This window comes from Amphibalanus amphitrite, unplaced genomic scaffold (genome assembly GCF_019059575.1).
Source record: "Amphibalanus amphitrite isolate SeventyFive unplaced genomic scaffold, NRLGWU_Aamphi_draft 000589F_arrow, whole genome shotgun sequence".
Lineage (NCBI taxonomy): Eukaryota > Metazoa > Arthropoda > Thecostraca > Balanomorpha > Balanidae > Amphibalanus > Amphibalanus amphitrite.
In genome coordinates, this window is record NW_024882083.1 from 113,645 (window position 1) to 138,256 (window position 24,612).

The 24,612-nt window shown below is 49.2% G+C and overlaps 2 protein-coding genes across 2 annotated transcripts; one reads left to right on the forward strand and one right to left on the reverse strand.

Moving 5' to 3' along the window:
* The first annotated feature begins 4,635 nt into the window (after positions 1–4,635).
* LOC122394394 (glutathione S-transferase 1-1-like) lies at positions 4,636–5,659 on the forward strand. Its single transcript, XM_043391265.1, has one exon. It carries the CDS (start codon positions 4,737–4,739, stop codon positions 5,406–5,408), a length of 672 nt encoding a protein of 223 aa, XP_043247200.1. The 5' UTR covers positions 4,636–4,736; the 3' UTR covers positions 5,409–5,659.
* Positions 5,660–8,809: 3,150 nt separating this feature from the next.
* LOC122394395 (carboxypeptidase A4-like) lies at positions 8,810–22,740 on the reverse strand. Its single transcript, XM_043391266.1, has 7 exons — positions 22,422–22,740; positions 16,549–16,685; positions 13,717–13,969; positions 13,305–13,460; positions 12,784–12,878; positions 11,566–11,698; positions 8,810–9,932 (listed from the first exon to the last, which is right to left on the reverse strand). Exons 1-7 carry the CDS (start codon positions 22,645–22,647, stop codon positions 9,631–9,633), a joined length of 1,302 nt encoding a protein of 433 aa, XP_043247201.1. The 5' UTR covers positions 22,648–22,740; the 3' UTR covers positions 8,810–9,630.
* Between the last annotated feature and the right edge of the window lie 1,872 nt (positions 22,741–24,612).

Genomic DNA, 24,612 nt, shown 5'->3' on the forward strand with positions numbered 1-24,612 from the left:
ACTTCAAACTTGACGTTTATGTATAGCACCATGGAAACAATGGGCACACAGGAAAGAAACAAAAGATGAGGGTTTTTTAACTCAAGGAAGTAAAACAGCCCGAAGTGCAGACAAGCACATACTTTTGGTAATAGGTATCAGCTGTCCTACTCCTCTTTTCCCTTCATCAACTACTGGACACATTTGAAGCATCATATATAGCACCAATGTCCATAACCAAAGCTTGCAAGTAGTTTTAACTTCTATGAAGCCAAGGGACATGTGCCTACATCATGCATGTAAACTCAAAATTACACATGCATGACAAAGGAAGCTTATGTAAAGAGAATAGTTGACAAAAGCATCTAATGGTTAAAATTATTCAAAACTGCACACAGGGCAAACATAAAAAGCAGCAAGTGTACTGTTCTGTTATGCTAAGAAATAATCCAAAACAAAATACAATCTTTTCATGTTTGAACTGGTTGTTCTTCTATGCCCCTTCATCCATATCTTGATTACAGATGGGCTTTTACTGTAGGCTGATGAAGTGACACTTGATTGCCTTTGTGCGAGTTTCAGTTGCAGCCTCCTTGGTACTGCACTGGAAAGCAGATTGATTTGAATGCCTCTGAAAGCTAGGAATACAGGCAGGGTTAGCTGTAGTAGTGTCAATGATAATAGACATGACATTTTTGTCCAATTTGACATGCATTTGTTGAAGTACAAAAAGGTACAAAATAAATTGGTTTGTTTCAAGACACGCACACTGCACAAAGCCGCACAGACATTACACAGGCATATGAAATTGGTACACATAAAATTTGATGATTAAAAAGGTCAAAACTTGCAATAATAATTGAAGTAAAAGTTACAATCACAATCGTTTGATTTAAAATGACTTGACATAAGTCACAAGACGCAACGCTCCTATTCTTTTATGCTTTCATTATCCTCCACATATCAACCAGCTTGATACCAGGCTGTGCAATAGTGTGTACATAACCCCATGTTACCATTTTATTAGAGCAAGTGGGGTTACAACAACAATGCTAATGTCAAACCCACATCTCAATCTGCAACCCGTACTGCAGTTTCAATCACCTTACAAGAGTTACAAGCACACCTTCTGGCAGTTTGATAGGCAGAATGGTCATTACTACTTTCTTCTCATATTCAACACATATTCCCTTTATACAGATACAGTTTAGACCTGGTTATGGCAAGCACTTTCGAGAAAAGATATGATTAAAGTCCAAGACAAAGGTCGAGAGAAACAACACCAACATAAAACACTGACTATGTAGCACTAATACTGTCAAATTCATAAAAATATATACATGAGTCGATCAGAAATTCACTGTAGATTTCGAAAATGGTGTCAAATGCCACTCAAATACCCCCATTCGCATGTACGAAGCAATAAAACACTGACCTTCAATTCCGCGTGCCATTCTCCATAGGCCACTGTGTATTAAATAACGCGTTCACTGATAGCAAAAAATGAGACCCACATATGACGCGTTTGCTACCAGCCAATCAGCGCTCGAGTTACCGAGCGCTGATTGGTGGAGAGGGCCGTCGTCAGCAGCTAATTACACGTTGTTTTCCTTGAACATGTGCGTGAGCGCTGATGCTGCTCACGGGCTGTTGCCATTTTTCGTAATGCTGAAGGCACGGGAGCGAACCCCCCTGTTGACAGCCAAGCAGCAGCGATTCCAATTCCAAGGATGGAAGAATTACGGGAGTGTCTAAAAAGCAGACGAGATTAGCAGACGAGCCCATGCTCAGTAACTACTCGAATGATTTTGATAATTCTTTCACCATTCAATAGCAAGGAACTTATATAGGTGCCGTTTTTTTCGTTTTTTGGCGATTGGCTCACTCTGACTGGACCAATCGGACCAAAATGGTCTAGAACCATAGACCCCCTTAACCCTCGCACCGACGGGGGGGGGCGGATATCCGCCCCCCCTGAGGTTTTTCGCGAATAGCGGGAAAACCGCGGCGCGTAGCGCCGCGAAATTTGGTATGACTATAACCTCATCAATTTTACACATGGTGTGCAAGTTTGAACCTCCTACCTTTTAAGGTCAGGTCACCAGGTCACTTTGAATGACCCAACCTCAAGTCACTTTTTGCAACTTTGTCACCGTGCCAGAGCTACAGTAGATGTCGGAGGCCTTTGAAAGTCGCAGGATATTATTAGGTCATTAGTAGCTACAATTTGTATATCTCGGAATTTTGATATCGGTGACCTAAGGTCAGGTCAATTCCGCGACCTCCCCATTATAAGTCAATGGGGGAAAATCAACTCCCTGTTTTTACCACTAAAACGGGTCGGAATGGCCCCATATACCATACATGACTTCATATACGATCAACCTTCACTACCTTGAGGTCTGTTTTGCTGTTGGGCAGCTGTGAGGTCATGTGACGTCATCAAAGGTCACCAAAGGTTTTTGGCCAATAACTCCGTACAGGAACAAGATACAGACGCGTGGATGGTCTAATTGTGTTCAGCTCGTCAAGACGCATCGAATGATATACATGATGACCTCGAGATCACGTGACCTGAGGTCAACCTTTGACCTTGACCTTTCGAGGTCAACATATATATCATTCGATGCGGATTGACGAGAGGATCACGATGATGCCCTTAGTTTGTTCCTATCTTGACTAATTCGAAAGTTATTCGAGAAAAACTCTCTCCATATCTAGCGCCGCCATTTTGACTTTTTCGACCCCTGTGACGTCATCTTTGACCTGACCTGAAAATGACCTTTGTAAAAATTGTAGATCTTGGCCGTGCGTATCCGATGCCGTTTACCGCTTGTCGCTATCTTGCTTCGTTCTCGAGATCTCAGGGGGGGGGGGCGGTCATCCGCCCCCCCCCCGTCGGTGCGAAGTTGGCGCAGACCCCCGTCGGTGCGCAGGTTAAAAGCAGAACAGCCCATGCTCCGAAACTGCTGGGCCGATTTCAATGAAACTTTCACCATTCGACGCGCCGTGGTCTGAAACAGTGCCGTTTATGATAATTTTTTGATTGGTCCACCCTAGGTGGTCCAACTCGGTCCAAAACCCCTAAAATATGTTGCAGACGAGCCCATGCTCCGAAACTACTGGTCCTGGACCGATTTCGTTGAAACCTTCACCATTAGACGCGCCGTGGTCTGAAACTGTGCCGTTTTTAATACCTTCCTAATTTTTTTGATTGGTCCACCGTAAGTGGTCCAAATCGGTCCGAAACCCCAAAAATCTGTTGCAGTAAATGCCAGTAATAAATACTCCGAAACTACTGGACCGATTTCGATGAAACCTTCGCCATTAGACGCGCCGCTGTCTAAAACGGTGCCGTTTTTTTTATACATTTTTGATCGGTCCACCGGCACCCTAAGTGGTCCAAATCGGTCCAAAACCCCTAAAAACTGTTGCAGACGAGCCCATGCTCCGAAACTGCTGGACCGATTTCATTGAAACCTTCACCATAAGACGCGCCATGGTCTGAAACGGTGCCGTTTCTGATTTTTTTTATTGGCCGTCACTCTAAAAGGTCCAAATCGGTCCAAAACCCCTAAATTCTGTTGCAGACGAGCCCAGGCTCCGAAACTACTGGACCGATTTAGATGAAACCTTCACCATTAGACGCGCCGTGGTCTGAAACGGTCCCGTTTTTGATATTCTTATTGGTCCTAAGTCCTAATGGTCTACCTACCTAATGGTGAAGGTTTCTGATCGAAGTCAGTCCAGTTGTAGTTCCGGAGCATGGGCTCGTCTGCAACAGATTTTAGGGGTTTTGTACCCATTTGGACCACTAAGGGTGGACCAATAAAAATTGTCAAAAATGGCACCATTTTAGAATAGGCCCGCGCCCGCCATACCCATAAGCGACTGCTGGGCTGGTGAGACCATAGGTATCTTGGTGAGACCTATCTGTAAGAATCTTGGGTGAGACCAACACAGCAAGCAACACGCCACCACTCGATGTGCATATCGTTGACCAGTGACCTTATGAGGTCAACTCGACATTTTGGCCTGTAGTTAGTCAGGCTATAGGTACCCAGCAGCAGCAACTATTGGGCCGATCAAGACGAAAACGCCACCCCGCACCAATCGATTTGCCGTAGGTACCCATGCTAATTATAGGTATGCGGATTCATCGGCCCTTTTGAATATCATGAATTTTGGTAATCTCGGTGACCACGAGTAATCACGATCGAGAGATCACGATCACGATAATTTTTTTAGCCTATTGCAGTGATCCCATCAAGATGGAGAGGTCGCAAAATTGGCCTGACCTTATGTCACTCAACTGAGGTCATTTTTTAATAAAAATTCTGAACTTGGGTCGCACTTTGACTGGCTTGACGGACAGCATGAACGGATCACTGCACCGCCATGTTGTGGATTAGCTTATCAAAATATCCGCGGAATAGTGCCCAACTGTCTATGAGGATCCGATGGCCTGGGTCGTCGGCGAAACGCAAACACTGGTCAGAGCCGTGGTCCGCCTTATCGTATGCGTCTATCTGACACAGATCACTGCCATCGTGTCCAGTCATGGTGAGCGCGGCAGGTCGGTACTTGGGTGAGACTCCCGGGCGGCGCGGGAGACGGGGCGATAGGACGCGTTATCTGCCGGACCGCGGAGGGTCGGCCCGCTCGACTCTCCCAGTCACCTCTCGGCGGCGCGCCGTGTCCGAGCACGGGTCAGCGGGTCAGCGGCACAGGTCAGTCCCTCTCAGACGGCGGCAGTCATGGGTGTCGAAATCTACGGCAACGAGGGCAGCCCGGCGTGCCGGTGTGTGTTCCTGGTAGCGCGCGCCATCGGGCTCGACTACACGCTAAAGCCGACCAACCCGATGGCCGGCGAGACGCGCACCGAGGAATTTCTGCGCATGAACCCGGCGCACACGATCCCCACGATGGCCGACGACGGCCTGTTCCTGGGCGAGAGCCGCGCCATCGCCACCTACCTGGTCAACAAGTACGCGCCCGAGAGCGAGCTGTACCCGCGCGAGCCGGCCGCGCGCGCTGTCGTCGAGCAGCGGCTCTTCTACGACGTGGGTCTGTTCGCGGCGCTGCGCTCCGTGCTGGGAGCGCTGCTCTACTTCAAGAGCCCGGAGCAGTTCGAGGCCGCGCTGCCCCAGGTAGACGAGTGCATGGAGCTGCTGGAGACGTTCCTGAAGCGCTCGCCGTTCGTGGCCGGCGACCACGTGACCGTGGCCGACCTGGCCATCGTGGCCAACGTGTCCACCATCGAGGCTGCCGAGCTGGACCTGTCGCGCTGGACGCGCGTGCAGCGCTGGCTGGCCAAGATGAAGACGCTGCCGTACTACAGCGTCAACGAGGCGGGCGCCCAGTACCTCGGCGGCGTCTTCAAGAAGGCGCTCTTTCAGGCCAGGAAGGCCAAGTTCTCGGCATCGTAGAGACGCCGGGCTCTGAGAGTTAGTTTGTCACCTTTCCACTTCCTCTGTGGCCCGATCATCTGCCGCTGGTCAGGATTCTAACGTCACCTACATCCGCACCGTAAAGTTATAACGGGGAGCTACGGCGCCAATGCTCCAGCCTACGTTGTTTCCGTGTTATCAGGTAAACTTACTTACTTATGTTATTTACTTATGATGTGTAAATGCGCTGTTCCCGACGTCTAAATACAGTGATATGATGCACCCTGCCAGCTCCATCGTCTTATTACGAGACTCACGACCCATCCAGTCTCGCTAACTTACAGCGGGCACGCTTGTTAGTTGTTCTGTGCATACACTTTCAGGCACCTGGTAAGTGCACCTAAACCGACGTGTGTGCCAATAAGTTATCATCCATTTACTTCTTTGATGCAAAAGCGTATGATTCCTGTTTCACCATTAGGTATACGCAGAAAGTCGACAACTACCTACATATATAGGTATATGCAAGCTTAGCGTTGTAATCATCATCGATCCGGACGCGAGTTACCTAAGTGTGGAACTACAAGTCGATTCTAGGGCTCTGATTGGTGACTTTGGTCGGGGGATGACGCTTATAGCATGACGTCACTCGCGTACTTGGCCGGACCAACGGCGCGGCGCAGGCGCGCCGAGCCAACCCAGAGGCTCTCAAACTCAATTGTACAGATCCTGCGCATTGAATGGCGAAACTTCGGCGAGTTCGCTTGAGTTTGGAAGCCCCTGCCAGAGAACTGGAGACGGCCGGATTATTTGCTGGACAGTGGGCAGCGCAGATGGCGATTGACGGTGCCAAAAAGATGATAGGGAAAAGGGGTTGAGACTTGAGCAGTGAATTATAAGCCTGTTGCATAGCTGAGTGGTAAATTGTAAAATACTTAAGGTTTGAAGAGATGCAGTGTAGTTTAGCCGACTCAGGGGCATTCTGCCGAGTTATGTAAGGCGGAAGGGTCGCAACTCGCAAGTCGTTTGTTTACATGATTGCCTGATTAAAATGTAAAGCGTACCTAATGTTTAGTTGATAATACAGCGAGGTTGGGCATCTGCTCAATCCATTTCTTCTCTGCAATAGTGCATTCGCCACTGTAATTCTTTGTAAGAGGCACTGGGCTGCGCCGCCTGTTAATTATTCCGAAACCACCAGTGAATTGTCACAGTCACTCACAACAATACGAATCGTTCAGTCGTGCGCTGGGGGTCCGCCAAGTTTGAGTGTGCTGCAGAATGCAGACTGGACCGCCGAGAATACCTATAGCACTTCCGTCTCCCTGGGCGAGCGGCGCATTGGAGCCGAAGGAAACTGCTTCAGTTTTTTGTGGGGAAGATACCCATGTTTGAAAATTATGTTCTGGAATGATGCGATAAGGAAAAGGACGGTTTCTTGAATTGAGGGCTGTGGAGAAGAAGCAGATTTTCTCATTTGCTACCCGATACAACGCGAAAAGACGCAAATGTTGCACATTGGGCTTGATAAGTCTAATAAAAGATAAGGGACTTCGTGAATCATGCCTAACTGACCGCGACCCAGTTATTTGCCATTGCAGGTAGGTACTAGGTAGGTAGGTAGATACTCATTTGTAAACAGAGCGTTCCACCAACCCTCGCCAGAAATTCAATCAGCAGTTGCTTATCTTAAAACGTTTGAGTGCACCTAACAACCTTTAAAAATGACGTCCTCCCTTTCAATGGTTCGTTCGAAGACACAAAGCCAGAATCAGCCAAGCAATATCGGAATCCATTGCGCAGTGTGTCGACTGTCGGATGTGCCCATCCACATAGCATAGCATACACTGCTAAATGCAGGTACGCTCACCTACACATTAGGTATTCGAAGGACTTGATAGCTCATACACATGGAAGAAACGCATGAAATGTGATTAATAGCTGCAGCAGAAGTTTGGCGTCCGATGCCTCTTCGCCAAGTTAAGACCATGCCAATCTCGGCCAGTCTGCCGCCGCGCCGGCACTGGCCGTGGTGTGACGTCATCCGGCCGGCTCGGCGCTGGGTAGTTCCACACTTAGGTAACTCGCGATCCGGACAGTGCCGGGATATAAAAGAATAGTTAGATATACGTAATTTAACGTAAACGTTATACCTGTAGTTTGGTTTTCAAATGACCTTTTCCTCGATATTGTTTCATATGGCTTGAGAATGAACTGCTGTTCGAAAATTTGCCGAACGATATAATATTTGCTTTTTATCGCATTTTCAATTAATTATCGAGGAAAAGGTCATTTGAAAACCAAACTACATATGTCAAGATGTTTCTCGCTAGAGCACTGCATACTATTTATTCATAAACGTTATACCTATAGGATATTTGTTGCGAAAAATATTATAGGTACGCGTTGAACCCAAATGCGTTTTACCACCCTCACAATTTGCTTAGGTATGCTAGTTTTATTTCATTTGACACCTTTCGCTACACATACAAGCAGGATAGATGCAATAACGTTCAACCTGGTTCTTTTTTCCATATAGTTAGTCACAGTTTATTTGTAAAGAACGCTTCAATTCTCTTACGCCGTATTTACCCAAGGTATCTACAATCTCCTAGGTAAGTAGGTAGGTACAATCTTTAAAACGCCTCGTGACACGTTACGCATGTTATCTTTTTCCTTTTGAGTGGCCTTCCAAGCCGACATGCAGATAATCATAAGTGGTCTGGTCTCTGGTTTCGAGTTTTCGACCGTTTTAAGTGTGCCCCGCCACTGTTGGTATGTAAGTACATAACTTTAAGGTATGGTAAGTGGTTGATTCGTGGGTGCAACTGTCCTATAGTTACGGGGCTGAGGATGGATATCTAGGTCTCCAAATAGGCACCCGTAAAGCAGACACATCTCTCCGTTCCGTCGTTTCTATCCTCAGGATACTAAACTCCTCCACTCCGCAACCCCGCTCCGGGCTGGACAGGCACCTTCATCTCATGCGGGCTGCTCCCTTGGAGCGGCACCGCTGCTCCCGAGGGAGCGCACTCCGTAGTCGGGTGCAGAGTGCTTGGGGGGCTGGTCGGCCTGTCCATTCGGACGGGCTCAGCCCCGGCGACTCTCTAGGGTGTTTGCCCAGACCAATGTCTCCCCCAAATTCCTAGCATCCTTCCGGCTCTGAAATGGTCTTGTCAGACCAAAAGAGCCTAACCCAACACAACAAAGCAGACACATCGTAGTCCAGGCTGTGATGCACTTTGTAAGGCCTCGCTTGAGCAGCATTACGCAGATTTTTATGCATACGAAACAAATTTCAGTTTTGTACTCGACCGTTTATTTGTTAGGTACTGTGTTTAATTTGGCTGTGTAGGAACCCTTTCGCAGTTACAGTTATCACGCTCAAAACGCCTAAAATAGCATGATTAGCTTCAAACCTAATCAGATAAACTATTACACTCAACTCAAATTGTTTATTTGCACCCTCGACTGTGCTGGAAGTAAAGTTAATACACTGTTACAATGCCATTCACCAGCGATTGGTGATGTCACCATACGATTCAGGCAATTCTACCTGTAGTTACGCTAGCGTCTAATGGATGCATCCCATACACATGCAATAATTGTAGCTGTAGGATCACAAAAACAAGCGATTCAAAACGTTCAGCTAATCTAAAATGCATATCGTGTCTGCATGAATGCACGCAACATGCGTGCATTTACAGCAGCCCGGTATGTAGGCTGGACAGATCAACAATGGACCCGTCACTCCGTGTACCGGTGACCTGAAGACCCACTCGCATTTGTGACCCATTTCTCGGCTCGGTTATCGGCCGGTTATCGGCTCGGTTATCGGCCGGAGCTACACTGCCGCCGATCCTATCATCGCGCGTAACATGGTTCCCCGGCCGGTTCACGGTTCACCGGCCGGTTCAGCCACCGCCTCCCTCCCGGCCCGACCCGCCGCTACCTCCCGATTTCCTCCCAGCTCAGTAGAACGTCATCCTCTCGGTTTAGTAGAATGCCTACTTTTTGTCTCAGTAGAATGCCTACCTCCCGGCCCAGTAGACCGTCGTCCTCCTGACCCAGACACCGCCTCTCCGTCGGCCCAGTCGGAAGCCTCTCTCCCGACCCAGCAGAAAGCCCCCCTCCCTCTTTAGTTGTCAGTAGAACCGCCTGCCGGCAGCCCGTTTCCCGGCGGCCGGCGCGGCGGTCTCCCGGTGTTCGGCAGCGTCCCCGAACTGCCGCGTCGGCGCCGGCAGCGCGCGGATCATGGCCTTCACGGCGGCGGCGATCTCGCGGCCGCTGGGCTCGATCTCCTCGGCCGGCAGCAGGAAGCCGTGCGCGCCCTTGTCGCGCAGCTCGAACGTGTAGGTGAAGCGCACGCCGGCCACCGCCTTGGCCCAGTCGTCGGAGACGCCGGACAGCTGGTTGTACGGGGTGGTGCGCGGGATGCTGAACTCGCGTCCGGAGGCGGCGCGCAGGGCGGCCACGCCGCGCTCGGCCACCGCCCGCACCTCGTCGTAGTCGTCCGGCTTCTGTATTGTGAAGGCGTACGGCACAAACAGCAGCTCCGAGTAGCTGTCGACGAGAAAGGGGAGGGTCGGAGAGGTCATGGATCAGGGGGATAATGCTGTTAGCGTAGTCCAAGGTCAGACTGACCGGTGACGGATAATGTATCAAACAGTAGTGTTCCAAAAAATGGCATGTACCAGAAATGATAAGAAAATGGAAGCAAGCTGAACGTATGTTAAAACCCGCGCCCCGTAGGGGGGGGGGCGAAACTGCCCCCCCCTGTCCTTTTCGGTCGAACCAAACTGTAAGGACCCCTTCGGGCATCAATTTTACACATTGTGACCAAAATTTTCCAGAGGCTATGATAGGTTGGCCACAAATGACGTCAGAATGACATCATGTTCTGTCATTTTCGAACGAAAAAAGACCTTCGCGAGAAGACCTGTCAGGCCTACAGCTTTGAAGATACAGAAAAATGATCCAGACATAAAAGGTGTAGAATTGATAGGGCTACAAAAGTGCTATCTCAGATATTTGAAATTTTTGGATTTTGACCCCCAAAAATCAAAAAAGCATTTTTTGGCTATATTAGCCAAAAAATCCAAAAAGTTTTTTGAGTTTCGAAAAAAACGGAATATATGTGATAGTACCTACCGTCTTCTATTTCCATATCAAATTTCAGATCGATACCTCAATTTTTGGCCAAGTTATAGCGAAAAAACTGTTCAAAAATGATGACGTCAAGTTTTCAAACTCAATTTTTGGCAATTCTAGGCCTCGTAGAGCAAAACAAAGACCACCATTAGACTCCCCGTGACGAGATGCATCGAATCGATACCCATTTCATGCAAAAAAAAATCAACTTTAAAATTTGACCTAATTTGACCTGACCTTGACCTGACCTTCACCAAAACGTGACCTAGGCTGGCCCCAAAGGCTTCCTGACCCACATAATGGCATTTTTCATGTAAAATGGACCATAAAACATGTATCACACGGCACTTTCATATTGTGACCCCCGGTGACCTGACCTCGCTGCGACCTGACCTGGTATCAGTGACCTCAGATAGTAAAGTATGTGTTTGACGAACAATGTACCATCGATGGTTTTCAATAAATTACCAATTTACTCGATTTCACAACACATTTCTTGAAATGCCTGTGAACGGTGAAAATCTGACCTTTGACCTGACCTGTGACGTCATCGGTTTGACTTAGGTCAATGAAATTTGGTCACAAGGTAGTTCCCGGGTGGGGCTATCGAACGCCGTTTAAATTTTGAAAATCGGCCGGTAACTTTCCGAGATCTTAGGGGGGGGCGAAACGCCCCCCCCCCCTACGGGTGGTAGGGTCCGCCGGTAGCCGTGCGGGGCGCGGGTTAACAGTGAAATATTACCGATTAGGCGATCAGGTGCTAACAAAAATGATATCCATTTTTGGTTTTGCATGTTTTTGGTCCGTGAAGACGCGGTTTTATCTGTGCGTGTTTCATTCATAGGCATTTAACTACCATTATATTTTGCACTCATCAAGCTAAAGAACAAGTCAGCGTTCAAACCTCAATTAGCAAGAAGTACCATCAATCATGTTTACTGAAGTTGCTTCACAGCGATGAACTGTTTAGATTACTAATTATGATGCCGGCTACTAATCGTTTCCTGATGAGATCGCTGACTGTATCCGCCCACCCTCGCCCCACCTGTGGAGGGTGATAAACATCTCCAGTTTATCCTTGTGCGCGAGCACAAAGTCGCGTATAGCCCGCGTCTCCGGCTCGGAGAACGGGTGCGGCCCTCCGTAAGTGACCGCGCACGGCTCCTGCAGGTGCCGCTCTGAGGACAGAGAGGGGGCAGATGTCAAAGATAGAACACGTAGTTTGATGACCGAAGTCCGCTCTTGGGTCAGCGGTCAGGGATATCGCTTTGAGCGCATACAAATTACAGATGACATAGGTCAGAGGTACCGTTCTGAGGGCATAGAAGTCAGAGGTCTCACTCCGAAGTCAGAGATCAGCGGTCCCGCTCTAAGGTTAGGATGTGTTGGAGCACAGATAACAGTAGTACTACTGTTATCTGTGGTTGGAGGATTACAAATTTTACTCTGATAGCAAATGGTGGTCAAAGGTCAGATATAGAGGCCACGCCAATTGATAAGAGAAATGTCTGCTTTGAGGGCATACAAAAACTTTGCTAAAGGTCTCACACTGAGGGCATAATACGGAGAGCGAAGGTCAGACCTTAGAGGCATCGCCAAGAGAAAAGGTCAGTACTGTGAATTTAGAAAAAAGGAAATCCTTACCTATAAATCGATACCAGCATAATTATTAATCAATTCAGCATGGGATAAATACATAGTTCCGACGGTCGAGGAGAATATCGCGCTAAGTGAGCGGTAGATAGTATACCGTTACATAATGATAACGCCTGGCGAAATGAGAACACACACACTCCGAAAAGATACAGATGCCGGTGATTGAGTAAAGAATACCTATCAGAAACAAAGTTCTCCTAAGTTCACGAATACTGGCTTACTCAGACGAAGAATAGCCTTGCACGATAATCATGAGTAACAGTGTTGCCAATCTACACGATCGTATTAGAGAATAACACGAGTCTCTTCTCGTAGCAGCTATCGCTCCGAGGTTCCTCTGAAGAACACTTCACATTGGGTTCATAGTTCACCAAAACCGCAATAGGTTTGCTATAGTTGAGTGTATGCGACAAATGAACTAGAACTCGACTGGTCAAAAGTTTTTATCGACCAAGGAATGCTTTAGTTTCTGGCCAAATACCATGCACAGTAACATAACACAGATAACGCCTAACGAATGTCCATAAGGTACGTTCGGCTGTTTCAGAACAGCCAATTGTATAGTCACCGGCGGTTTACTACCCGCAGAGAGCGGTATAGGGCTTACCTTTCCCCAGCTAATGTCGAAATTCCTATTGGCATCGACGCCGATGCAGGTGGAGTCGGCGTTTTTCGAGCGCGTCTTCCGCCACATACGGTCATCTGCCGATATCGATAAAAATGAATTTGTCAATATGTGCAAATTGTGCATATCATCATACCTACATCCCTATTCTGTTGCAATGGCTTCCTTCTAAGGATATGGCCGCGTAAAGCCGAAATAGGCGGTGACCATTGGCCCTGCACATGATAATACGTCGTCACCTATGAGCCTACATATAGCCACCACCTGTATCACCTGTTTGTTAGTCACCGTTGAAACGGGTGCGACCACAAAAAGTTCAAAGCAATTGTTTGCATTTATTCATATGTTTACACAAACTATACCGTTGATTTTAACACACAGGTGCGGTCTTTTTAATTTTGTTGAAATGTACGAGTATTAGCCTTTCGGTGCGGCCTACTGAAATGCAAAGTACAAACCACCCAGCTGTGTCTACCGGCTCGCTTTCACGTCGCCTCACTTACGGGTATGACTGTACTCGTAGCCGTCGGGGTTGAGCACCGGGATGATGTAGAGCGTGAAGTTGGAGAGGATGTCGTTAGAGGTGGGCGACCGCTCGGAAAACTCGCGGATCAGGTATGACACGACCGCCGGCGAGATCCACTCCCGCGCGTGGATCCCTGAAACGGGACGGAGGAGAAGATGGTCATAAGTTACTATATTATAAAATATATCATCATGTGAATCCTCCGGTCCCGTCTGTTTTCTAGAACGGCCAGAGAAGTCACAAAATAAACTGTTTTTTTTTTCGCAATAACAGTGATACGTTAGTAATTATGGGCGCAATCACAACCCGAAATGCCCATGAAAATGCCTTAAACTTTCAGAAAACTAGTCCCACCGTCATCTAGCCGTCCAGAGGTCACCCTGTCTTACCTCCATCGATCCAGATCTCGCGTTTTCCTCGGCCGCACTTGACGCCCTTGATGTCTCGGCCCTCAGTACTGGTGCCGATACTGAACGTCTCGCAGAGGTCGCCATACCGGAGCGCCACAAAGTCCAGGTACTGGTGGTGGTCGGCCAGCCGGTGGTACTTCCTCCAGGTCAGCGGGTGACCCTGCTGGAGGCTCTGCCGCACTTGCAGCCGCGGCTGAAGGAGATCGGACGGGTTCTCCCGCTTTATCGCCTCCTGTGGGTGCAGCACGGACGGGGTATGTCAGTGTGAGGTCGACTGCTTCATTGAAGGCATAAGCGTGCATGACTTCGGAGACAGCAGCATATATCCTAAAGTGATTAGCTCCACCAGCTCCTTGACCAGAACGCCTACGGCCTGACCTTGACCTGATGACATCACCAAGTTTGACCTTTTATCGACATCAAGCACATCATTCAACGCGGGAGAGCAGCACGATATAAAGTGCAAAAAGTGTGAATTGGAGGCTATAATACGCGAAGTTATTTGTCAAAAACGGACCCTGACTTTCGAACCTTTGACCGAACCTCAGAGCCTAAAGGTCACCGGTTGACCTGGACCTGAAGATTAGATACCAGTCACTGCGTCTCGCAACAGCACATGACACGTTTTTTTTTTTGCAAAGCTCTAGTCAGTTATATAGGCGAAACGGCAGGAGGGGCTCGTGTCCTTTCGGTATATAGCAAACCGTTAGGTTCGGCGAGGGCTACAACGCGCCAAAAGAACGAAGCAGTCTGCTAAAATGTGTAATATTGCTGAAAGTGGGTTACGGAGATACCCAGCGCGGGTAAAAACAGTCGGTAAATCCGGTGAGGCGCCGGGAACTTTTGCTGGCGTCTGTGACACTGAGCCCAGTGGCTGTTTGTCGGCCTGACGGCGGCGGGCCGACGGGCGGGATTTACGCGCTCCAGGTGGCCGCCAGCCCACCGGGTACGCGACTGTGCAGATCCGCGAACGGCCAACGGTCCAGCAGCTCAGTTTTTCAGCCCACACCGGTGACAGCATCCGGTTAGAGGTACTTATAAAACGATCGCCTATGCTCGGCCAGACACGGAAACATTCGCATTCGGGTAAGGAATCGAGGAAGCTGCCACAATTGCCAGGCATGTTCGTGTTGTGGCCGGGCACTTTTAGCAGTAAACAAGTATGTCATCCATTCAGTGGCCACCGGAGTCGCATGTTTACACGTCGACCACCGTGGCTGTTCCGGTTTTAGCGTTATGATTCAGCTCATGAGCTCCTGACCAATGTTTTTGAAGGTATCGGTTAGCGCAAGAATAGAACGGAACGACGAGCGTGAGCGGATCAAAAATGGGCCCCACGTACGAGACTGATTTCAAAGATTTTTTTATCGTCCGAAATCAATTGACACAAAATTGAATGGCTGAATGAATGAATCAGCTTATTAGAAAATCAATTTATATGCTATTACAAAAATAAAAATGTGTTGTATACCTACATACATAAGGCATTCAATTTTTGAGAGCACATGAATTGAGGAGGGTCCGCCGTCAACTTTCATACAGCACGCATCTAGAATAATAAAAAGCAGTGTACCAATGAGCTTGTGTAGCACCGTTAGCCTTTGCTAGTCTCTGTAGGACATCCTATACCTAATAGCGGCAGTGCTGCGTAGGCATTCCCTGTGAATCGAGTGGTAAATCCGGAACAATAGCAGTCGAGCAGTCGCGGACACCGAGTAACTACACTGACCGCTGGAGGTGCGTTGGGTTTCCCAACCAGAACCGATGTCAACTGAAACCCGTTTGTGTGCGATTTGTGAAGCCGAGTGAACTAGATTAACCTTTGTCCGCCTGCTGCTTGGCAAGTGCGGAGCAAACAAGGCCCTTTCGATAGGGTGAACTGTAGAGGTCCGTCACCAAGCTGGGCGACCGTGGCGATGTTCGTCAATGTTTCTTGTAACATAACGTTTATAAACGTTATAGGCACTACACGAGGTACACGACATAGGTAACTGTAGAGTTACCTATGTCATCTCGTTTCTTTTGCTGGACCTGTCCCTTTAGATCTGACAAGAGCCGGGAATCGGCAGCCACTGGCCCGCGATTCATAATTCCGATAAGACCCGCTATTCTCATGTCCGCGGACACTAAATATTTGAATCTCTCTCTCTATTCTAGCTGCTGGCTACCGTATCCGTCTACAATGTAGACGGATACGGCGCATGTAGACTCTACAATACATGCAACTTCCTATTCATTTAGGCATAACGTCGTCAATTGTCAATATGTCAATATTACCCAATAGCATTATATTGCCGTATATGGTAACTTGTAATTTTTATGACAATTGACATAAGTCGTCCGCCTTACAGATACCTTCCTGCAGGTTACATCTGGCCCGCACCCCACAGAGGATGCCTGCCTCAATAAGACCACTACGGGGACAGGTGATAAAGAGGCCGTATAAGAGTCATGGGCGATGATGTGATAAGAGGACGACATTGAGCTTCAGTCACCATGCGATTGTCACCATAATAAACGCGTTGTCGTGGCTCAGCCCCTACAGCGGAACGCACATAAGCAGCCCCGCGCTAACGGTCACCCCGGGGAGACTCCATTCGGGCTGTTCCAGCCCGGCCCGAGGTAACCGTAACGGTGGTCGCACTGCTCAGAACACAAGACGAATTCTAAATAAATAGAAGTAAAACATGAGAGTTTCGATTAAAAACAAAACGATTGATCACTACATAGTTCAATTGCATTGTTTCTCTTTGATTGCAGAACTGTGGTGGGTCACTGTCGTAGGATGCGATCTGCGCGACACTCGCTCACCTGCACGTCCTCAATGTTGACGGTGTAGGAAGCCCCGGAACGGGTCAGCTCCTCCTTCAGCCGGCGGCCCACGTCGGGGGAGACCATGACGTCCACGGGCCCCTCCTGCACCGCAGACTCCGACCAAAAGTGTGCGCCTGAGGGTCCAAACGCTGTCACAGTTGGGAGCCGGTGGAATGCTTTCTGTTCCTCGTTCATACGTTGTCTTTTCATACGTTTTCTGTTTTGTCTGTTCATACGCGGTTACGTTTGTTCATACGTTCATACGTTTTTCTGTGTCGCGGTTTGACACGCACACGGTCTGTTTATCCTCTTATTTGCTCTCGTTTCAACCTCCCTTTCGGCCTCTCTACCTTCTACAAGCCGCTTTGTCTTCCATTTTTGGGGGAGGGGAGGGACTATTCATTTTCCTTCTATCGTCTGATATTACCCACGACACATTATGTGGTGCGACTTCAATTGTACTCACCTACAGCAAATTTTAACCCTCGCCGGCCGAGGGGGGGGGGGGGGGGGGGGCGGGTGCCGCCCCCCCCCCCATAGGGTTTTTTCGCGATAGCTCCGAACACGCTGGCGATAGAGAGCTGAAACTTGGCATACCTGACCTTTGATCCAAGCCGGATCTTTTGACACCAACCGCATTTTTGGGTCAGGTCAGGTCACTGACCTATGACGTCATAAGTGAACCTCTGCACGGTCTTCAGATGTCGCAACTTCGCAACGCCCTCACTGCCAGAGGAGATGTCACAGGGAAATGAAACTTGCAGGATCTAGTATCCATTATGAGTCCCACAACTTGTATATCTCGGATTTTTCCTAAAGGTCATATGAGGTCAGGTCATTTTCGTGACCTCACCATTATAAGTCAATGGGGAAAAATTCAAACTGCTATTCTGGCGCCGGGAACGATCTCCAACTATCTCAAGCACACAGAATCGTGATTTGATGCACTCCTTGCAAGGTTAGATGCGTCACTTTTGCAATGTTGACCTTGCGTGACGTCATTTATGACGTCATCAAGGTCAAATTAGTTTTTCGTCAATAACTCTTGATCAAATTGAGCTAGCGAGTCGGGAAAGGCACCAATGGACTCAGGAAGGCCTGCCGAATCGAATGATATGCGACATGACCTCTTTCGACCAACTTCGTGACCTGGGGGTGCTGACCTGACCTTGACCTGAGGTCAACACCCTAAGTTGACCTGACCCGGACAAAAAGTATATCATTCGACGCGCCTGAGCGAGGCGAACACGATGCTGCCAAAATCGGCGCTCTGCGGCCGTTTTTTGCGAAGTTATTCACCAAAAACTGAACCGTACCCTGAGGCACTTGACCTGACCTCAGAGGTCACCGGATGACCTAGGACCTTAAAATCGGGTACCAATCTCTGCGTCTCGTAACGGCGCACACGCTCGTTTTTTCCGCGACGCGCTAGCTCCACCAGGGGCGAAACGGCGAGGGGGGGGGTCGTACCCGCCCCCCCCCCCCTCGGCCGGCGCGTATGTAGAAAACCAATAGGTCCGGCGAGGGTTAACCCTCGCCGGCCGATGGGGGGGCGGGTGCCGCCCCCCCCCCCATTGGGTTTTTTCGCGATAGCTCCGAACACGCTGGCGATAGAGAGCTGAAACTTGGCATACCTGACCTTTGATTCAAGCCGGATCTATTGACATCAACCGCATTTTTGGGTCAGGTCAGGTCACTGACCTATGACGTCATAAGTGAACCTCTGCACGGTCTTCAGATGTCGCAGCTTCGCAACGCCCTCACTGCCAGATGAGATGTCACAAGGAAATGAAACTTGCAGGATCTAGTATCCATTATGAGTCTCACAACTTGTATATCTCGGATTTTTCCTAAAGGTCATATGAGGTCAGGTCATTTTCGTGACCTCACCATTAAAGTCAATGGGGAAAAATTCAAACTGCTATTCTGGCGCCGGGAACGATCTCCAACTATCTCAAGCACACAGAATCGTGATTTGATGCACTCCTTGCAAGGTTAGATGCGTCACTTTTGCAATGTTGACCTTGCGTGACGTCATTTATGACGTCATCAAGGTCATATTAGTTTTTCGTCAATAACTCTTGATCAGATTGAGCTAGCGAGTCGGGAAAGCCACCAATGGACTCAGGAAGACCTGCCGAATCGAATGATATGCGACATGACCTCTTTCGACCAACTTCGTGACCTGGGGGTGCTGACCTGACCTTGACCTGAGGTCAACACCCCAAGTTGACCTGACCCGGACAAAAAGTATATCATTCGACGCGCCTGAGCGAGGCGAACACGATGCTGCCAAAATCGCGGCGCTGCGGCCGTTTTTTGCAAAGCTATTCACTAAAAACTGAACCGTACCTTGGGGCACTTGACCTGACCTCAGAGGTCACCGGTTGACCTAGGACCTTAAAATCGGGTGCCAATCTCTGCGTCTCGTAACGGCGCACACGCTCGTTTTTTCCGCGACGCGCTAGCTCCACCAGGGGCGAAACGGCGAGGGGGTCGTACCCGCCCCCCCCCCCCCCGGCCGGCGCGCATGTAGAAAACCAATAGGTCCGGCGAGGGTTAAGCCGCGCGTGCTATATTATCATAGCTAAAACGGCATTCACGCGCCCATGCGATAGCCGATAGAATTCATAACCGATATAAACAAATACCTACGCTCCGTTTAGATCCAGCCTGGCAAGTGAGAGTTTTTACACATGTTCATTGTTTAGGGCTCAGGTTTCTAAATAAATAGGTATGTCGAAAATGCTGAATTTGGAAGGCTTCGTAAAATAAAACGCCAATGACATTGGCATCAAGTAACTGAATTAGCACACACCAAGACGGTCGTTTTAAGGAGCTCGTCATTTTCCTCTGCTCTAACGCGTCTCAGTCTGAGGATGACGTGAAGTCAGGGTGCTGCTGGCTGCATGACGCGGCACAGCTGTGCAGCCTGCGTCACCGGAGTCAGAGCGGTGACACTGCAGGTTCGTACCTCAACTGTCAGGTGCATGCCACTGGCAGATCCGGAATGGGGGCCTTCCGCTGTCGGGAACACATGCGCCACAAAAAGTAACACATTTTCCTTAACCCTATTAGTGGCAGGCTCCTGGCTACCCCTATTAGTGGCAGGGGGGCGTTTACGACCCCCCTTGATATCTCGAGATCTAACGGGCCGATTTTCAAAATTCAAACGGCATTCGATTTCGCTCAACGTGATCTACATTTCTAAAAAATAAAAATAAAAAAAATGTCAATAGGGGGGTAGAGAGGGGTAAAAACGGGCAAATTGCAGATACATTTTAGACTGTTTATCACGGCCAGGTTTCTGAACCAATCTTAACACAACTTTTGCCGATCGATAGAGAATGAACCAGGAATTCACATGGATCCTAAAAATATGCATTTTCAAAAATCATAGGCGGATACAGATCATTGAGATTGGGGGTACACAAAAAGTATAGTAAATAAGGTTTTTGTTGGTACTGTTTCTAAAAAGGGTGGCAATGGTCTTGCTATGTTACAATTTTCTTATGAGAGAACGACTACAATTGTATTGGTCATGCATAGGCGGTGTCAGGGCACCTATGTTGGGAGGTAAAACATAACCCCCCTTTTTGGACGCCTGGATCCGCCTATTATAGCAAAAACGTGTCAAAAGAGGATGCACAATAACTTTGTATATGTTATCACATGATACCTTTCATTCACTGTTCGTAAAACTGGTGTATACAGTTATAATACATCAGCATCGTGATCTTCGCCCAAATGACTCGCTTCACGAATAGGACCCCCCAATTCCCAGTGCTCTGGAGCCGCCCCTGGTAAAGATATAAACTTGAAATTTTCAGAGAATGCAGGGGCCCGGGAACGATTTTCAAGTTGGGGGGGGGGGGGGGGGCGAACCTAAAATACCTGACATGATGCATATGAAACAGTGGCGTAGCTAGGGGTCTAAGGGGACACTAAACCATCGGGATAAAGGGGACCCTCGGGTCCGAGGGGCCCTGCAGCGCCATTTGACCGCTGTGGGTTAACGATGGCCATATTTCTACTCAGAAGGGCCCCATGGGGCTCGTCAGAGCGCCTCATGGGCCCTAAATAGCCACACTAAGATCTCCATAAGGGTCCGACGCCGGCGTCTGAGGGCCTCTTGCGGCTTTTAAGGACACCTCGGTGATCTCCAAAGGCCCGTTACTGGCCTCTGAGAGGTCTTACCGGCCTATGAGGTGCCAGTTCTAGGGGCATTTCCCGCCGGTGATGGTCCCACACTTAATTTTCTGAGGGCTCCATAACGGCAACTGTGGGGCCCTCGTCGGCGCCCATGAGGGCCGGTCTTTAAGGACCCCACAGGACTTCTGCCGGCGTAAGGTCCCCTTGCCGGTCACTGAGACTCCCTGCCGGCTTGTAGAGAGTTCGCGTCAGCAGCACTAAAGGCCCCACACCCGTCTGTAACGGCCCCACACCAGCGTCTATGAGGATCCACAGCAACGCCTGTAAGGACCCTCATCGGCGCCTCTGAGAGAATCACACTAGCACCTCTGAGCGTCCACACCGGCACCTGCATGGCGGCCCCACACCAGTGCCTCTAAAGGCCCCTTACCGGCGGCTCTGAGGGCCCTACGCCGGTGATTCTGAGGGTGCTACCGATAACCGAAGGCACCACACAAGCCCTTAGTGTCGCTGAGCTTTAATCCCATACCGGCCCTCCGAGGGCGCCACGTCAGTGCACTCATTGCCCCACACCCTTCCATCACATCCGGAGCGGGTAAACTGTGTTATACCTATAATAGCAACGATTTTACCACCTTGTACGTTATGTATTTCTCAAAGTTGACTCAAGCTGGTGCAGTATAAAATCTGGCCTGCCAAACTTATGGCCACGATCAGGCCCAAATCAAAGCGGGATGACAATAGTCAATAGCAGATGTTGTCAAATCGATGCCTACTGTATCAGCAGAAACCATTCAGATGGCAAGGAAAATGCCATGTGTTGATGCGTAGATGTATAAAGGAAACAAGAAGGAAAAAAGTCCGGAAAAGGGAGGAAAGATCTTTTCTCGCTGCCTCAATGTTGAGGGGGCGCCGCCCCCTCGGCTCTCAAGTTGAGGGGACAAGCGCCCCCGCTGCCCCCCCCTGTTCCCGGGTCTATGAGAGAATGTGCCCAATTTAGTTTTAGGAAAAGTCAGAAAATTTCAGCATCGTAGCTTCAGCGGCTTCGGAGATATTCCCGAAAAGCCTGAGGGGTGGATGAAAACAACCCCCCCCTGCCACTAATAGGGTTCCTCGGTTTTTGCTTCCTCCGAAAACTTTTCCGACGCCTAAATGCTGTTTTAGTTCTTATGCTTATGGAGGGAAGCGATAATACCTATCGGCATATCGTAATACATATAGTTAATTTCGATCGTTGTCGAAGAGGATGATGCCCCAAATGTCCCCTTCGATCCGTCAGTGTGCAATGTGCGTGCAGAATGCCAAACGAGCTGCGACCACCGATTGCAAACGTTGTGGTAAGGAGATGATCAGGCAATAGTGACCTGTAAGCATGCAATACAAATCACGCTCTTGGGTAAATCGAAAAAAGGCGTTTATACGCCCCATTCCCTCCCCACCCCTGGGGCAGGATAGAGTCCGGAGACAGACCTTTACAATTTACACAGCCTGCGTATCACATTGAACTTTAAATTGTCATACGCATATGGCATGGTATATGGTCTATGGCATTTGTCTAAAGCTATCAATGGCATATGGCCTAAATGTGATGACTAGTCTATACGCGCGCATCCCGGTCAACTGAAGACAGCCCGGTCGACTGAAGAAGTTTGCGTAACGCGGACAGCCCTCGGAGTCACACCGTCGCCTATCGGCCCCGCCGTGAATCGGCTACTCACCGGGGTTGTTCTCATAGCTCCTGAGCAGCTCGGCGGTGTCGGCGCCGGTCACCTGCACGCGCAGCACCTGGTAGCCCGAGTAGGTCACCGGACCGGAGCCACCATCCCCGCTCAGCGCCGGCACCAGCTCGATGTCAGCTCTCTGGGCAAGCACCCGCGGTCCGACCAGCAGCCCCAGCGCCAGCACCGCTCCCAGCACCGGCAGCTCTCCGCGCCGGCAGCCCATGTTGGCGGTACGGCGACACGAGCAGTAGTGCGGCACCTGCAGACACCTCCCCTCCGCCGCCCCGCGCCGCCCCTCCCCCCGACCGACCGAGGAGGGACCGGTCCTCCTCAGACGGAAACCGGCCCGGCCACCAATAACCCGCGGCCGCAGGCGCACAACCGCTACGTCACCGACAGCACGAGTGACGTCATAGGGACAGCACAGAGTGACGTCATATGGGTAGCACGGTGTGATGTCATATGGGCAGCACGGTGTGATGTCATGTGGACATCACAGAGTGACTTCATATGGACGCTGTGGACATATGGACAGCATATGACAGTGGCATATGTCCATATGGCATAGTGACGTCATATGGACAGTACGGGATGACGTCATATTGCACAGTGAGAGGTGATCGATCCATATCGTCGCGCTGAACACATGTGACGTGTTTTCACCGATCTAGCACGTCTCTATCAAAAGTTATAGTGAAAAAACTGATTGCGAACTTCGTGACTTCAGATGACCTCAGGGGTACACAGAGGAGTCAGGGGTGCAATTTTTCGATTCAGTGCGCCATGGCTACATAAAAAACGATAGTTGAGAGTGCTTAGAACGACATTCGTTCAAAAGAGGCGCATTTCAATTTTCTCCGATTGACTTATAATGGGGAGGTCGCAATTTGACTTGACCTTAGGTCACATATTGGTATCATAATTCTGAGGCATACATACATTTAGCATATCTATACTTTTATCAATCGCTGAAAGTTTGAAAGCGATCGTTCAGTCGCTGTAGCTACAGCGAGCCTTTGAGCTTTTTCTGAGGTAAGGTCACATTATACGTGACTTGGTGACCTGACCTTGAACAGCCTTGGCCTGACATATTCACATGTGCGGAAATAATGTATGAACAGGTGTATAAAAACAGCAGCGCTGTGCACTGCCGTGTTTGAGATGTTCGCGAAAAACCGGGGGGGGGGGGCTGGGGGAGGGCTTGAAAACGTCCCCCCCCCATCAGCACAGCGCGGGCTAATTATTATGGCTGAATTGAATAAGTGGAATAGCCTTTGCAAAGTTTGAGTTTGACTTTGAACATGATCTTGACCTTAACTTTGAATGATGAGCACATCATCGGAACCCTCGGATTATCTTCTTTCGTTTCACACCTATTTTAGTCAGTTTTATACATCCTCCGGACCTTTAGAACATTTATTTTGGGATCACTACATATGTACCGGTTTTTGCCGTTGACCTTGACCTTTGACCTTGAAAATATATCTGAATTCAAAATTATTAGGTGGTTTAGAATCCTCTCGCAAAGACGTTTTGTTTGGTAACGCATTGGTTTCGTAGCTCCCTTATTTACGGATTTAGATAGGAGGCGAAAAACGCCCCCCCCCCGGACTGGTGTGATTGGGATCCCCCCCCCCCTCCTCCTCTCCCCCCGGGCCCGGCCGAGTCAATGAGACTCTTGACCAGCCATAGGCAAGGGCTCCTGACACTTCAGAAGCCCTAGGTATAAACCTAAAATGACATACGACTAACGCTTGGCGGCGTTTTTTAGTGGCCTTTGATCGATTTTAGGCCAAAGCGCGTGTACGGCTTACCACTCCATAACATAGGCGGCGGAACGATTTGAGACAAGGGGGGGGGGGGCACCATGGCTCAAGGAGCCAAACCTAGGGTACCCCCAAATCCTGTTTTCTCATCGGATTTAGGCCACTTATTTTTCGTCACAGCCCTGACACGATGATTTTTTTATTTTTCTATTTTTTTTTACTAAACGAAAATGGTAGTTCACCCCCGTATGCAGGGGTGTAATTTTATATCTCTTTGTGGGGGCATATGCACCCACAATCCTGAATTATGCCCCCACAATGATGAAAATGCACCTACAAGTCTTTTACAAGGCTGCAAGCGTCCTTTCGAGAGCACGGTGCCCTTCGCATGCTCTAACGGCGTCCTCCTGACGGACCTGACC